Source organism: Molossus molossus, unplaced genomic scaffold, assembly GCF_014108415.1.
Source record: "Molossus molossus isolate mMolMol1 unplaced genomic scaffold, mMolMol1.p scaffold_m16_p_1, whole genome shotgun sequence".
NCBI lineage: Eukaryota > Metazoa > Chordata > Mammalia > Chiroptera > Molossidae > Molossus > Molossus molossus.
The window spans coordinates 192,947,788-192,964,150 of record NW_023425344.1 but is presented as its reverse complement, the minus strand read 5'-3'; the positions used below and the strand labels follow the sequence as shown (position 1 = coordinate 192,964,150).

The 16,363-nt window shown below is 37.5% G+C and overlaps 1 protein-coding gene across 1 annotated transcript; it reads left to right on the top strand.

Annotated features, from left to right (window-relative positions):
- The first annotated feature begins 1,821 nt into the window (after positions 1-1,821).
- Positions 1,822-15,729, top strand: RSL24D1 (ribosomal L24 domain containing 1). Its single transcript, XM_036267376.1, has 6 exons — positions 1,822-2,014; positions 5,785-5,898; positions 7,599-7,671; positions 12,227-12,290; positions 12,954-13,039; positions 14,382-15,729. The coding sequence occupies exons 1-6, from the start codon at positions 1,934-1,936 to the stop codon at positions 14,456-14,458; spliced, it is 495 nt and encodes a 164-aa protein (XP_036123269.1). The 5' UTR covers positions 1,822-1,933; the 3' UTR covers positions 14,459-15,729.
- The last annotated feature ends 634 nt before the right edge of the window (positions 15,730-16,363 follow it).

The window sequence follows — 16,363 nt, the reverse complement described above, 5'->3', positions numbered from 1 at the left end:
CTCTCTCTCTCTCTCTCCCTTCCATCCTTCCTCCCTCCCTTCCACTCTATCTAAGAATCAATGGAAAAAATATCCCAGGGTAGGGATTAACAATAACAACAACAAAAAATTACAACAAACACTTTGTAACAGGCACATAAATAGATAAATATATCAAAGAAAGCAGAGCATCCAAAGGTAGATCCATAGAGAAGTGACATTTTGAATTAGTTTGGGAAATGATGCTTTATTCAACTTATGGTATTGGGGGTGGGGCACACTGGCATCCTATGTCATTATACTTAAGTAAATTCCAGAGTAGTTGTAAATTCAAATGTGAAAAATGATACTATGAAAATAATAGAGAAAAATTATGAAAAACAACTTTGAAGAGAGAAATGCAGTTCCAAGTGAAACACCAAATCCAAAACCATAAAAGACTGGGTAAATCTGGATATATATAAATAAAATATCTCCACATGAAAAAATACTATAAGCAAAGGTTAAAATATTGATAAATTAGGAAATAATTTCTAAATGTCAGTAGAGGGCTGATCTTCTCAATTTGTAAAATACTATTACAAATCACCAACACAGTGGAACACTGTGAAGGGTATAAACAGGCAATTCAGAGAAAAAATAGATTTCAAACATTTGGAAAGATTCTTAACTTTATTTATAATTAAATGCAAGTTAAAATAATAATAAAACATTTAACCTATATATAAACTCTTTTTTAAAAAAAGTATATCAATATAGCCGGGCTGGTGTGGCTCAGTGGTTGAATGATGCACCAAGAGGTTCCTGGTTGAATTCCTGGTCAGGGCACATGCCCAGGTTTGGGCCTGATCCCCTGTGGGGAGCATGTATGAGGAGGCCAACTGACGTTCTCTCTCACTGATGTTTCTCTCTCTCTCTCCTGCTCCCTTCCTCTCTCTCTCAAATATCAATAAATAAAATAAAAGTATATCAGTATAGAAGGCTATTATGCCAAAATACAGGAAACATGTTTATCCATAGGCAACCAATGAAAATACTTTCATACAATTGCATATAAATAACTATGAAAAAGAACGTTACATGTTCATTGATAATAAAATGTATGTCGAATACGTATTTATGAGCCAGGAACTATCCTAGGCGCTGGGGATATAGCTGTAAACAAGACGACGAAAATCCCTGCCCTGGTGGAACTCACTTTGCGAGGAGGGGAGGCAGGTAACAGTAGAGAAGCGTGCCTAGGATGCTCATCAGTGTCATAAAGAGGGCGGAGACATGCACACACACACACAGAATGTGTCTGTGCACAGAACATCTCTGGCAGGTAGTAAGAGGAACTGATTGCCTCTGGGGAGGAGAAGTGGAGCTCGGGGGAAGCAACCTGTTTCCCGTGAAAACGTTTGTTTTTCTTTTTTGCCACATATGTAGATCGTTCAAAAGGGGGCAGGAGCAAAGGTGGAGAACCACTACAAGCCTTTAAAAAATTGCTAGTAAAACCCAGCGAGCCCCAGGGACGCGACTGCTTCGGTTGCGGTTGCAGCGTCCCAGGGAGCGGAGGCTCTCGCAGCGCACGCCAGGCAGGTGGGCTTGGGAACGGGGTGGAGAAGGTGTGTGGAAAGCCCTCTGGGGACAGCGCAAACCAAAGACGAGTAAATGCTGATGGTACAGGTAGAGAGGAAAACCAGGCGCTCTGAGAGAGCCCCTTTCATTTTCCCAAACAGAATACCAAGGCCGACCCCGCAGCTCTGCGTCTGCGCCAAACGACAGTGTGTTTTGCCAGCGCCACCACGTGGGGGCGCCGTCAGGTCCAGAGCGCTTTCTTGGGGCCGACGGGAGCCAGGACGTTCGCCTCTTCCGGGTCGGAAACGCCGAAGAGAATCACTTCCTGTGGCGGAGCTACGTCACTTCCTTTCGAGCTCGGCCCTTCGGTGGTGGGTCCCCACGCGCGTTCAACATGCGTATAGAAAAGTGTTACTTCTGTTCCGGGCCTATATACCCGGGCCACGGCATGGTGTTCGTCCGCAACGACTGCAAGGTGAGGTGGCCAAGGCCGGGCGCGCCGCTGGCTCCCCTGGGCCCGAGACCTCGTCCGCTCGGCGTCCCTCCGCGCCGCCGGCGTCTGGCCGATTTCCCCGCGGGAGGGGGCGGCTTTGCGCCGAGCTGCGGCCTTGGCCTCCCGCGTGGGCAGTTTCTTTGGAACGGAGCTGGTCACCGGGCCACCCTTGCGAGGTTGGCTGCGGCAGGGTTCAGAGCGAGCCCAGCCCGCCCAGCGGGGAGCCGGGGGCGGGCCGGGCAGGGTGGCCGCTCTTCCCGGGCCAAGGTCTTCAGTGCAGTGAGCCTTGTGCAGCGCTTGCCGGGCCAGCGCGCTGCTCAGCCTGCGGCTGCACGGGAATAAGACGGGGCTGTCCACAGTGGGTAGAGGTTGATGGAAATGTTGCAGGTGGCTTGATAGTAGACTTATGTATTATGCAATTGTTGGAGGTGAGTTGGGAGGGTCGTCTATGACAGACCCAGAAGGTGATGACATTTATCATGGATCTTGAATTGTGCATGAGAAACGGGGGAGAGGGCACTCTAGGTGGGAGGAAAGTGAACCTTTGAGCAAAGGCACAGAACGAAGCAGTCACATCTCTTTGTATTGTGGATGGTGATAGAGGCTTAGGGTAGGGCTTTAAATGCAAAGGCTATTTGCAAACAGATAGACACAATGTAGATACCTCGTAAGGCCTGGTTGTGAAAGATTTTGTGAATGCTACGTGAATTTGCCTTCTGTCAGAATGAATCTTATTTCTCTGTTTCTTTAACACATTCTCAGAATTTGACCTCTCTTACATTTGCTTCTGAATCAATGGTCACTTGTGAAAAATACAGATTCCTGGTTTCTACCAGATCCATTGAATTGGAAAATCACCCCTAGGAGATGATTTTAACATGTTAAAGAATTACAATGGTTACTTCATTGCCTTATCTCTCTATTATAGATGGAAGATGCTGAGTTCATTAAATTAGGAGTAAGGGTTCTTGCTAAAAGTGAGGGACCAGAGCTATGTTTGGGAACTTGAAAGCGCATGTAGAAGATTTTGAATACCTGCTCTCAGGAACATGATAAAAAAATTTATAAAATGAATCATTGACAGGTTGGAGTCAAAATCACAGTGGGCAGTATGGCTTGTAGATGATCTGGTCATCATGATTTTGCATTTTGGTCCAGCAGTGCTTGTCAGCTGTGTTGGAATGAGAACAACAGATTATAGGAGCTACCTAGAGTTGGGTGTTGATCTGGCAGACACATTGGAAGTTCAGGTTGATGAGGAAGTCCATGTTGCTAGCAAGGACAGAGAAGACCAGTGGATCCAGAACAAATTGATTGGGGAAGTAAAAAGTAGTGGAGGCCCTGCGGCACTAATGAAGAAAAAGTACAGGCACATCTGGGAAATGTTGTGGATTTGGTTCTAGACCACCACAGTAAAGTGAGTCGCAATCTTTTTGCTGGTAGAGGGTCTTTCTTCAGTTTGTTAAAAAAATGCAACAACTGTGAAGGTCCATAAAGTGAAGTGCAATAGTGTGAGGTATGCCTGTGTCTCATTTTATCTGTGTTGATGAATCCCAGGTCTGTATCTCCTTACCTCTAGGTCTAAGTTTTCCACTTGACAGGGTAATCCTGTTTGTACCTAGCAGTGAGCCCACTGAAAGAGAGTTCCTTATTGCCTCAGGTTATTTTGCTCTCTGAATTAATACCACTGTCATCTGCTGGACAGTTTTGCTAGAAATGTAAGAGTCATCTTTGTATCTTTCACCTTTTGTAAGTAGTTATTAAGAGGGCTATTCATTCTGCCTTTGCAAAGGATAGTGGTGTCTTCCCTTTCTTTCCCTTTTCCTGCTCTGGTTCCAGGTTTGTCGCTTCTCTAGCTTCCTAACTAGTCTTTCTGCTTTTATGCTGTTAGCTTTTGAGACCATCTTTCATAGAGACTTCCCCTCTTACACTTCTTAGGTAGCTTCTCAAAGGTAGAATTCGTGATAATGCTCCGTATTTTCACATAGTTTGCAAACAGGAAAAATACATACACCCTTAATGAGTTCTTAATAAATGTTGAATTAGTGGAATAAAAAAGGGTTGAAGGACTTTGAGTGAGGAGTGATTAGATAGATCATTTGTTTGCACATTGAAGACTGAGGATGATGCTAGAGGACTAGATTAAAAGGGAAATTTGAGTCTGTGAAGCTTTGTACTTATAATCTGTCCACCACCTACCCTGCTGTAGATTTGATCACCTTATTGTGTTTCTGTATTACCTTATACATGATTATTGTATGTAGCTTTATCCCATTTTTTATATTCTAGTCTGATCTTGATCTCTCTTATTTGCAAAGTGAGACTTGATCACACTTAGCTTGCTAGTCTAAATTCTCAAAGTAGGGATTTATGGTTTAGTTATTCTGGTATCCCTAGCACCTAGTATAGCATCAGGCACATAGTAGATGCATCTTTTTTACTGATTGAATCTCCTTCTAATCTCCAGTGACTCTAGTCTCTTCAGATACTTTGTGCTTGTTAGATAATGTCTATTAGGTACGGAGTTCAAAAAGACTTCCCTGTAACTTCCATTGGCTCTTTTTGAAATTAAGGAGATCCAGGACAAGTTCAGATCCCTCATTAGATATACCTTAGAAATGGGGATTTGTTTTGAGTTATCTAGTAGGTATTTAAACAGAGGAGGCTTTTACTTAAAAAGGTTATAGTACTTTGGGCTGAAAATGCTCAAAGAAATTTTACTGATAATGATTTCATAGTGAGTTACTCTAAGAGACTACAGTAGTTCTTGTATTTTTAGTTACTTTGGAATTCAAGAATGTAGACAAACTTTCACTCACATAACTCAGAAAAGGGCTCTCACCAGGAGGTATGGGCCTACATCAGTTTAACCTAGCATTGACCATTTCTAAGAAAAGTATGTCCTAGTGTGTATAATGACCTGCTTGAAGTTCCCCATAGAACGAAGTATACATAAAATGAAAAGTATTTTGGCTTATGATATATACAAGTATTTTGGCTTACATAGTTTGAAACGTTTATACCTCCTTTTGACTTATTTTTAAAAATGGGTCACATTTTCTAGGTGTGATCCTTTAACTCAAAAAATTACTTTTTCTTTTCATATTTTCTCTAGTAACACACACAAATTGTAATGTTCTAAGGTATTACAGAGTAACAAAATAATGCATTTTAGACTTATATAATGAGTCCAATAAGCCATTTCAGGAGCACATTGAGGTGTCATTAAGGCATCCTCATTACATTGTAAGCACTGTTAAGGGATCACATCATGTGGGATGAAAGAGGAGAATTAAAGTAGTGACAAATCTTCCTAATAGATTTTAGAAAACAAATCTATAGCCAGGTTTAGTTGCTTTTTTGAAATCATTTTCTACAAGGATGGAAAGAACCAAAGGAGATTTCAGAATGGTGGTTTGAAACGTTTACCCCCACTGAGGTATATAGAAAGTGGATTTTGAGGATTATTCATGATTCAAGATCATTGTAATGTTTTTACTGTTACTTTATAAAAATGGTAGTTTTTAACCATATTTTCAGGGACTTCAGCTTTAAGTTGTGATGATGCTTGATTGTCCCCAAAATAGTTTTCATTTATTATGACATATCCACACATTGCTAAATGCTGTTGTAAATAGAAGCAATTTTAAGTGAGAAACATTGTCATTTCTCAGACTTTACAGTATATTTTGTCTAGTAGGGGTAGAAACAATTTTAATATTAACTTCTCACAATTTTTACTTTTCTCGTAGGTGTTCAGGTTTTGTAAATCCAAGTGTCATAAAAACTTTAAAAAGAAGCGCAATCCTCGTAAGGTCAGGTGGACTAAAGCATTCCGTAAAGCAGCTGGCAAAGAGCTCACGGTGGTGAGTATAGTTTTTACAGTTTAAAATTTCAGGCTTTTTTTTGGTGGTGGTGGTGGTGGGGGGGCTTTATGTGATTTAATTAATTATAACAAAGTTTCCTACAACATGACTGATGGGTTTCTTATTTGTATTTGGTTATGGTAATAATCCTCACATGATCCTAAAAATCATAAATCTGTAGAATTCTGAAAAGGAAAAAATTCGTAATCCAGTTTGTAGAAGTGATTTTTCTTATTGTCAAAAACTTTAGTTCTTGCAAAAAAGGGGGAAAATCATTTAAATGGGTTGTGGTGAAGTTGCTCCTTAGGGATTTTGAGAGGAAGTTAACGGATTAATTAAAGGATTCCTGAACAGCAGTGAGGACTCAGATGAGATTTGTAATAGACTCAGTTATCAGTTTATAGATTTCCTTAGCAGGGCTTTGTATCTGAGAATAGAAAAATTAGTTCGTAGTATTGGTGTGAGGAGGAATAGTGGGGATGAAGGAAATTCGTGTGTGAGCCCCTGTCAATTGCTGCTATTCCTGAATTGGTCATAAGGATCTGGGGAAGCTTGTCCACATTCAACCCCTGCAAAGGGAAGAGGTGAACACTTGTACAGGCTCCCCTTGGGGGAGGAAGATAAACTGTTCCCACCCTCCGTGACTTCCTCTTCCCTCAAACCCATGACTTCTTCCCCACCTCCCTACTCCTTAAGGGCGGTATCTACACAATTGCCATGAAGCTCTTTGCTATCTTTCTTAACACCAGAAGTTTTCAATGAATGTAATGAATATTTTTTGACAAGATGCAGGGCCAAATTGCAATTACTGTTACAAAAATTTCAATATGGATGAGAAGAAACAAGCACCTCAAATGTAGGTGGCTACTATATGAATGAAGAAAGGATGCCAGTCCAGTCATTTGCTGGTGACCTTGTCATTGCTGATATTATTGTGATCTAAATGAAGTTGTGTGTATTATAACTGAACTAGCCAAATATGTAGTTAGTGCTGTTTTGTATGCCTTTGTTAGGTAGATTTGAAAACCAAGAAATATCTGTAGTTTTTCTAAGAAACCTGTAGCTTTTCCAAAATTGTTTTGCATGTTTTAAGATAGATTGGATTATTAACTGTCAAAATACCAGCTACATTTAGAAGGGACCTGAAGAATTCTAGGGCAAAGCTTATGTCATATAGAGGAGCACTATCTTGATTTGAAGATGTGTAGTTTCATACCTTATACTATAACACAAAGGTGTATAGGTCTTCAAATGTATGATGGGTTGAGCCATATGAAATTCTCAATGTTTGACTCTTTTTTGATCAGTGAAAAATGGTAATTTCATATGGTTCAGGCTAATACAAAGTTTTCTGGCTGTGAGTCTCATCTAGGAATGGGAGATTAGGGGAGCTTTTTCAATTTGTTTATAATCCCCGTGATTGTTATATGCCTCTTCTGAAGGACAGGGGTTGAGCTCTTTCCTCCCCTCCCTTTGAAAATCACTTGGAGATAGAGAAATGTTTTCCGTAGGGCTGTCTTGTACATGGTGGGGTGTAAAGGAGAAAAAGTTTGAAAACCTATATTACTGGGATTACCCTGGGGGGAATCTTAACGTGTGTCCATAATTTAATTATTATAGTGCTTGTGAAAAGGAGAATAACTTTTAAGAAATGTTTCTTTCGTGTCTCTGTAAAAATCATATTTTCTCCCCTCTTACAGGATAATTCATTTGAATTTGAAAAACGTAGAAATGAACCTGTCAAATACCAGCGAGAGCTGTGGAATAAAACAGGTAAGTCACAAGGGAATGCCAGGAAATTTCAGGAGACTGGTTTGGGATATTGCCTTAACCTTAATGTTACTTTGCTGTTTAAATATTAAATTTCTTCTCCTTTTTATTGGTTGGTTTTTATTTTCTTATCCTCATTTTAATGGTTCTGTTGTATTTGTGTCTTTTATTACAAGCTATCCAAAATCCTTTCCAGAAGTGGCTGATGTGTTCATTATAAAAAATAATGTAATTATTAAATTTGACATCCCCACACATAAAACATCCAAAAATCTGAGAAAAATATTAGAGATGGAAAATAGTTTGTTGTGTGAGTGTGGCATAGTTAAAATTAACACAAAAACCTAGCATACTTTCTAAGTTTAGATACTTTGATTTAGGGATATAAACAGTGTATTCTGTATAAAATTTAGTGCTTTGGTAAAATGAAAAAGTGTAGCACTTAAGGTGATAATTAAAATTTTCTATCAGAACTTCTAAATGCTTAGCTGAGGTAAAAATGAAGCTATAGGTTACTGAAATTAACAGCAATGGTATCTTGTTTGTGTCTTTGTTTTTTTCTGAAGTAGGCAGACTGACAACAAGTCTACATGTAATAAAATTTAGTTCTTAAGCCACCATGTAGATTCTACTCTGTGTGTGTGTGTGTGTGTTTGAGGCACCTGACCCTGCCTTTTCTTCCTCTGTGAAGTCTTTAGCCATTTCTAGTCTTGTGATGTAGTTTGTTAACTAGAAGTCCCTAATGCTTAGACTTCTATAAACTTGATTAGTCTGTAATGGATCACAGATAGGGCATCTCTTTCAACACATTTTCCTCCGTCACAAGACTTCAGGAAGGAAATTGAAAAGTTGTGAGCCTTTGTGGTGGTATTTGACATCCTCTAAATCTTTACCTTCCTGAACTGTGTGGAGAAATCAGAATTCAGTTTTAGATTTGCCTGTTCCACATAGCACTAAGTATTCTGCCCGCTGGTGTTTTCTTTTTTCTTCCTTTTAAAAAATTAAAAGAAATATTTAAAAAAAAGTTTTTGTAATTAGAGGAAGAGTTTTTCTGAAAAGCAGTTGGTTTATATTGGGTTTATTTGGTAAGGAAATAACACTGATTTAAACTCAAGGATTTCTAAAGAGAATAATAACTTCATAGGATTCTTTTTTATTGTGATATAATTGCTATATAACACTGTACTCATTTCAGCTGTAAAACAAATGTTTGGTATTTGTATATATTGAGAAATGATCACAACAGTAAGTCTAGTTAACATCCCTCATCTCACATAGTTACACATTTTTCATAGGATTCATAAATTGATTCCAAAAGGCACTCTTGTCAAGGATATTATTGGAAGATTCTAAAGCATTTCTGGAACCCATAGAGATTTATTTCATTTTGGCCTTTGTTTTCTCTTGTTACTATTTGAAGATAGTAGCTGCATGTCATCCTAACATATTTTATAACTACTTTTATGTAGTGGTTATTCAGCTTGATGTTGAAACTGAGGTGCATATCTTATTTTAGTCGTGTGGATATTCATTTACTATGACCCTCCATGCTGGTTTTGTGTTACATTGATTGCGAGAAATACCATTGTGTCCTGTAAGACTTCATATACTTGAACAGTAAGCACTGACTCTAGCATGCAAAGATGAACAGATTGCACACAGTTCCTGTCCCTCGGTGCAGTTTGTTGAGTAGTACTATTTTATTGCTTCTGTTAGGTGGTATTTGGTTCCAGTATGATCACAGTCTCATTCCCTTGCCCATTAGTTTATACTTCTGCCAGTTCTGTAAGAAATGGTGTACTTTGAGTATTTTCCCTGCACAGATTCTGTTGTCCTTTCATATTGGGATCTTAAAAATAGACTTTCCAAAGATGATCTGGGTACACAATATGAGTCTTTTGGAACTTAAACTGTTTCCTGCTGGTTTACACAATTAACAATAGCCATTAATAGTGCTCCAGAAAAATATATTCTTCTAAAAGATTTCCTGATTCCGTACACTCCCTATTTCAATATCATCTTGTCTATAAACTAGTGTATTGAAAATAGTTTTAGCCCTGGCCAGTTTGGCTCAGCGGTTAGAGCGTCAGCCTGCGGTCCGGAGAGACCCGGGTTCGGTTCCCGCTAAGGGCGCGTACTTCGGTTGTAGTTTGTCCCTGGCCCTGGTTGGTCGTGCGGGTGGCAGCCACTCGATGTGTCCCTTCACGTCGATGTTTCTCTCTCTCTCTCTCTTCCTCTCTCTCCCTCCCACTCTATCTGTACAAAAAATGGAAAAATATCCTCGGGTGAGGATAAAAAAAAAAAAAGAAAATAGTTTTATATTTACTGCTTGCATTATCAAATTGTGTGAAGATGTGGACTGGGCAACCTTTGTGGAGATGCTGACATCCACAGAAACAGCATTAGGAGAACTCTGAAAGCAGTAATAGTAGGAAGAAGAATTTGTATTTTATCCACTCATGTCTCTCTGTTGCAGATCTATTTTTAATACCTATTAGATGCTTCGTATGTTTAAAATTTTTTTGTCTTCTGAAATATCCAGAAATGCAGTGTCTTGTTCTTGGAAAGAATTTACCTGCCACTTGTGTGTTTATTTCCCTTCTAAGTAACGTCAAGGTGCTTCTGAACACTAGAACTTGCCCTTACAATTTTTGCTGAAAGGCAAAGAAAGAAGGAAAAAAGTTAGGTTTATAGTTGTGAGTACATGAAACATAGAATTTATTCTTGTATTATTATTAATTAATTATTGTATTATTTTCCATATAAGCAATTGTGAACCTACTTTTGCCCCATCCTAGGTTTGTTTTTTTGTTAATCCTCACAAGAGGATATTTTCTCCATTGATTTTTTGTTTAAAAGGAGAGTGAGAAACATTGATGTGAGAGGAACACATTGATTGGTTGCCTCCTGCACGCACCCCAACCAGCCCGGGGATTGAACATGCAACCCAGGCACGTGACCTTGACTGGGAATTGAACCCGAGATCCTTTGGTGTGGGGGCCAACACACTAACCACTGAGCGACACTGGCCAGTCCTATCCTGTATTATTAATTCTAAGGCACAGCACTTGCAGATTTAATGTTGACATTGTCTTAGAGTTATTCATATAAACATCATCTTAATACATTCCTCTGTCCCTAAATATCTTAATATATATTTCCTAAAAATAGAACATTCTCTCATACAAGCACAATGCAGTTATTAGAATCAAGAAATTAACATTAATAGAGTAGAATCATTTAATTTTAGAACTGTTTTGATTTCTCTAACTATCCCAATACCTTTTATTGCAAAAGTTGTTAGAATAGTACATGTCATGTCTCTTTGGTCTCTTTCAATTTGGAACAGTTCCTGAGTTTTTCATATTTCATGACATTGACCATTTTGAAGAATATAAGCCAGGTGTTTGGTTTAAAATTCCTTAATTGGGTTTTGTCTGATGTGTTCTTAGATTAGATTTGGAAAATGTACATTTGGCAGGCGCATCATTGACATGATGTTGAGTTCTTGTCCTTGTCCTGTCAAGATTTACCTCCTGTTCATTAGTCCTATTACTGGCAGTGCTAACTTTGACCGTTGGTTATGAGGGTGTCTGCCAGCTTTCTACACCGTAAAGTTTATGTTTTGCCCTTTGTAACTAATAAGTCTATTGTGGAGAGATACTTTAAGACTGTGAATAGCTTGCTATTCCTCAGCTCCACAGATTATACTTTAAGAAGCTAGATTGGGAGTATGCTGTTCAGTGTGGTAGCCACTAGTCACAGGGTATGCTGAGCTCTTGAAATGTGGCTAGTCTGCATCGAGACGTGCTGTAAATATAAAAAATACACGTGGTTTTTGAAGACTTAGTATGAAAACAAGCATACAATGTCTCAGTAACAATTTTTTTTATATTGATTACATGTTGAAATTACAATATTTCGAATATGTTGGTTGACACAAAAGATATCGTTAAATTTAATTTTGACCAGTCCCTCTTTTTTTTTTTTAATGTGGCTGCTAGAAATTAAAAATTACATGTGGTATGTCTTGTATTGGACAGCGCTGATACAGCTACTAGAGCATTGTTGCACTCAGCTCCTGTACACATTTTCCAAAACAGTTGGATTTTAGTGGTTGAGAATGTGGCAGATTGGTTGACTGGTTCATTTGACCAGTATTCATAATGCGCAGATTATATCCCAGGCACTTGAAGAAAACTGGTCTTTAACTGGAAAGATGCTCTTGTATTTATGGAGAAGACAAGTTAAGAATGGTATTCATTGCTATTAATCTGAGTTCTCTGTAGAATAAAATTTGAAAAACATTGGACTGCTTGAATGTAGAAGGAAAATTAGTAGCAAAAACTTTTATTAAATAAAAATGAAATGATACTTGTAAAAGATAGAGTTAAAAGTGATGTCAGCAAAGGGTACAGACCTTCCTCAGCTGTTTTAGTAGGGGTTTTTAAAAATGAGTTTTTTATTTAATCAATTTCTAAATCAGAATAAAGAAGTGATTGTTAAAGATCTTGCTTGAATGTGAATAATTTGCTAACTCTTATGAATTTTTTTGTAGTTGATGCAATGAAGAGAGTTGAAGAGATCAAACAGAAACGTCAAGCTAAATTTATAATGAACAGGTATGAATATATGTGTAGAGTACTTGGAAAACTAACTACTAGTGGGCATTTAGAGACTCCCCCCCCCCCCACATAACTTCACACTTACAAAACCCAGCAAGAATAGTATAAAGAACTCTCCTGTATTCTGTTAGCATTTTGCCACATTTACTTTCATTCTTGTCTCCATGGCATTCTGTCATAGAAAAGAAGCAGGAGCCAGCAACTTTTTAGCTTTAAAAGATTGTTAAAGCATCACAGAAAAGGAGCCTAAATGTTTGAGAGCAAATGTGTTAGTTGAATATCTTACAAGTTTTTGCCCTTGTAATTACTGAATGATTTAAAAAGTTAAGTAACAGACTGTTCTGTATTTGAGGAGAAAAGATCTAGGCTCTAGAAAAGATTTGCACTTGTGTATAATAGACATTGGTCTCTGAGATTTAATTTCTTGCTTCAGTCTCATTCCTTCATTCACTCCACAAATGTATATTGAATCCTCATTTTATTTCCAATTAGGAACTTTGAATGAACAAGTTCGCAGTGTAGGAATCCTATTTAAGCTAATTTGGTATTAGAAAATAATTGAGTTGGCACTCCTCATTTGTATGGCTTATTTAATTAATAAACTTTATTTTTAAAAAGTTTTAGTAGCTGAAATTTTGGCCTGAATGTTTTTTATCCCAGGTTGAAGAAAAATAAAGAACTACAGAAAGCTCAGGACATCAAAGAAGTCAAGCAAAACATTCATCTTATTCGGGCCCCTTTTGCATGTAAGTAATGTATGACAGAGGAGTTGTCTGCTTTAGGTGAACAAATCTAGACTTTTGTGGTCTGTGTAATTGGGTATCAAACCAGTTTTTTAAGGGTGAGTATTTTTTCATATAAATGTTATTTTACTACATTTATGATACGACTTGATTAAAAAATAGAATTTATTCAATGTATTTTGCAGTTCCAGTCAGTCTTTTATATGTATTTTTTTCTCTCCTTCACAAAATTCTATTTTCTATAATAAATCTCCCCAAGTTAATCAAAAGGAGTTGAGTAATAATTTCATAGATAATTTTGCCTCATACCTGTTTTTATTAAAGGACAGTGTTTTGTCAGTGGTCGGTTGGAGAACTTAGCATAAATACAGAGGCTCAGGCCCTTTGAGTTGGGCCTCTATTCTTTAAGTAGTTCTCCAGGCATTTCTGATAACGTAAGTTTGAAAACTAGTTTTGTATTTAAACCTCTTTGTGCTTATGTAACTTTATTGATAGTCACTCATTTGGGCAGTTGTCTGTGTGCGCAGTTTCTTTTGTGAGAAAACCAGTCTTATTTTGGTGAGATTTAGTCAAAGACTTGATTACTGAATGATTCCATGCTTAGGCCTTAGTAAAGGTTAAATTCTGTGAGCACGTGTTGAGTAGATTTGTGTTAAAGTTTTACCTTGGTTATTTTCATACCAAATTTTATTAAAGCTAGATAGAACCCTGGAGCATTTGTTTCACATATAGATGATATAAACTGACACCCAGAAAACAATAGGAATGAACCATGTTATCTTCAGTTTCCAGGAAACCCTCTGAAGTTAGTAGTACAGTGTTTAGAGCAGGGATCATGGATTCATGAGCACAGGGTTCATATTCCATCATTTAGACTTACTGGACTTAGCAGCTGAGAGACCTTGGGCAAGTTCATCTGTCTTATGCCTCAGCTTTTCTTATCTTTCAAATGCAGGCTGTGCCCTGGCCAGGTAGCTCAGTTGGTTAGAGGATTGTCCTGACATTCCAAGGCTGTGTGGGTTAGATCCCTGAGCAGGCAGGGTACATATAGGAATAAACCAGTGAATGCATAAACAAGTGGAAGAGCATATTGTTGTCTCTCTCTCTCTCGTTGATAAAAAATAAAATGCAGGTTGCTATGAGGGTGAAATGAGCAAATGTAAGTAGAATGCTTACTTAATGTGTGGCATATTTTAAGATCTGTATAAGCTCATTTACTGTTCTTAAATATCTTAGAAATGCCAGTGTTACTTGAAAACATTCAAGGTCCTTTATAAAGTGTTGATGAGATCTGTAAGGTCACATTGAATTGATAAAGTTTTTAAATTTTCTTTTTTCTTTTTAGGCAAAGGAAAGCAGCTGGAAGACAAAATGGTACAGAAATTACAAGAGGATGTGGAGATGGACAATCTTACTGATTAACCATATCTATGAGTGCATTGGAAAATCTTCTTTAGAGACTTAGACACTCTAAGTTATTGACTTATTTTTTACATAAGGTGACGCGAATGAAAAGGTGATTAAAAATCCCTCTGTCCTACATTACTAACTGCAAAACATCATATAATGTGGATGCTAGATTGCATCTCAGTATTAAACCTCCACTGACAAATGTATTTAGGTAAATCATGAAAATTCTGTAAATACAAAGTGAATTGTAGATATAAAATGACCATACCACTTGGGTAATGGCACCAGGTAGCCTTTATGTAATAACTAACGACAGACAGACATGACTAATGATGGATAAAATAAAATGTTCTTTGCAGTAAAAATCTTCCCTTTATTAATGTTATAGAAGGAGGGCTATAGCAAGGAACTAACCATCTGTGTGCTAATGAGCTTCGGGTACTAATAATATCTCTTTATTTGATTCCAATATTTCATGTTTTGTTTATTAGCATCTTAGAAGAACATAATGGCCTCATATATTGAAGCCCAGTTCTGCTGGACTGTTTTGACCTGGTTTAACTCTGGATAGGCAGTTGTGGGTGTTGGGGTGAGAGCTAAAAAGATGTTTCTGAAATGGCACTCTGCTCTCTAATTTCACTGGAGAAAATTCTAATTTGAGATTCCTGGTAGAACAAGCTTTATTTTTCCAGCCCAACAGTGATTTAGAAGCAGAGGAATCCAGAACCTTTCAACATTTTTTGTGTGCTTTTCTTTTAAAAAGCTAAAATTGAATTTATGTGTAGACTCTATGTTAATTGCATATAAAAACATTTCTGTAGTAAGTGCCTACATATTTATTACTTAAAGGTACTAAACAAAATATTGACTAAATAACTTCACCCACATGTACTACTGATGTAGGAGATATATTTAAAGAAAAGTATATACTTCCTGTTCCTGTATTTTTATGTTATTTACAAGTAAGTATATTAAGAGTATTAAGTAACTCAGTTTTTATTTTTATTTTTTAGGATAGAATTTAGAATACATTACACATTCTTGGGGTTATATAATAATATAGTAATGACTATATTTTTACTTCAGCTTTAGTAATAAAGTGGAATCACTGGACCAAGGGTTAAAATGACCTGAATTCCAGTGTGGTTTTGCCTTTGTGTTCTTATTTGTAAAATATGGCTCATTTGTAAACAATATTATTGATAATAATTAGAGGAAATATATATGCAATCAAAGAGATTTATAAAATTACTTGAAATTTTCACCCATACTGTATTCATGTTTGTTTTAATATAAACATGTTCAAAATTACATACTGTGGAAACATGTTTCCTACTGTGCTGGTTAGGGAGCAAATTAATGGCCTTGAGACCATTAACTTGGGGAAATTGAGCTAAAACAAAGAGCGTCTCTTAAGTGTAAGGATAGATTTCATAGTATTTTGAGACCTCAGATCTCATAAACTAGAATGTATTCAAGTGCCACAGTTTTATTCCCCTGCAGCTATCTAAGCTTGGTTAGATCACTGAAATCAGTTGTCCCTTTAAAATGTTGCCTGATAGGTGACATGGTACATGGTTTTTAGGTTACTGTTGTTTCACCTTGCCTGGTCAAGACCTCTGCTGGGCAGTTAGCATAACACAAAAACTTAGAATTGTTTGAACACTCACTACACAGACTTTTTGTACACGTATACCTCAGAGATACTGCAGGTTGTTTCAGACACTGCAGTAAAGCTAGTATCAATAAAAGTGAGTCATAATCTTTTTTGTTGTTGGGGGGTGGGGTCTTGCCTTCAGTGTATAAAAAATGCAACATTTGCCCTAATTGGTTTGGCTCAGTGGTAGAGTGTCGGCCCATGGATTATTGAGTCGTGGGTTTGATTCCAGCTAAGGGCACGTACCTCGGTTGCGTTCG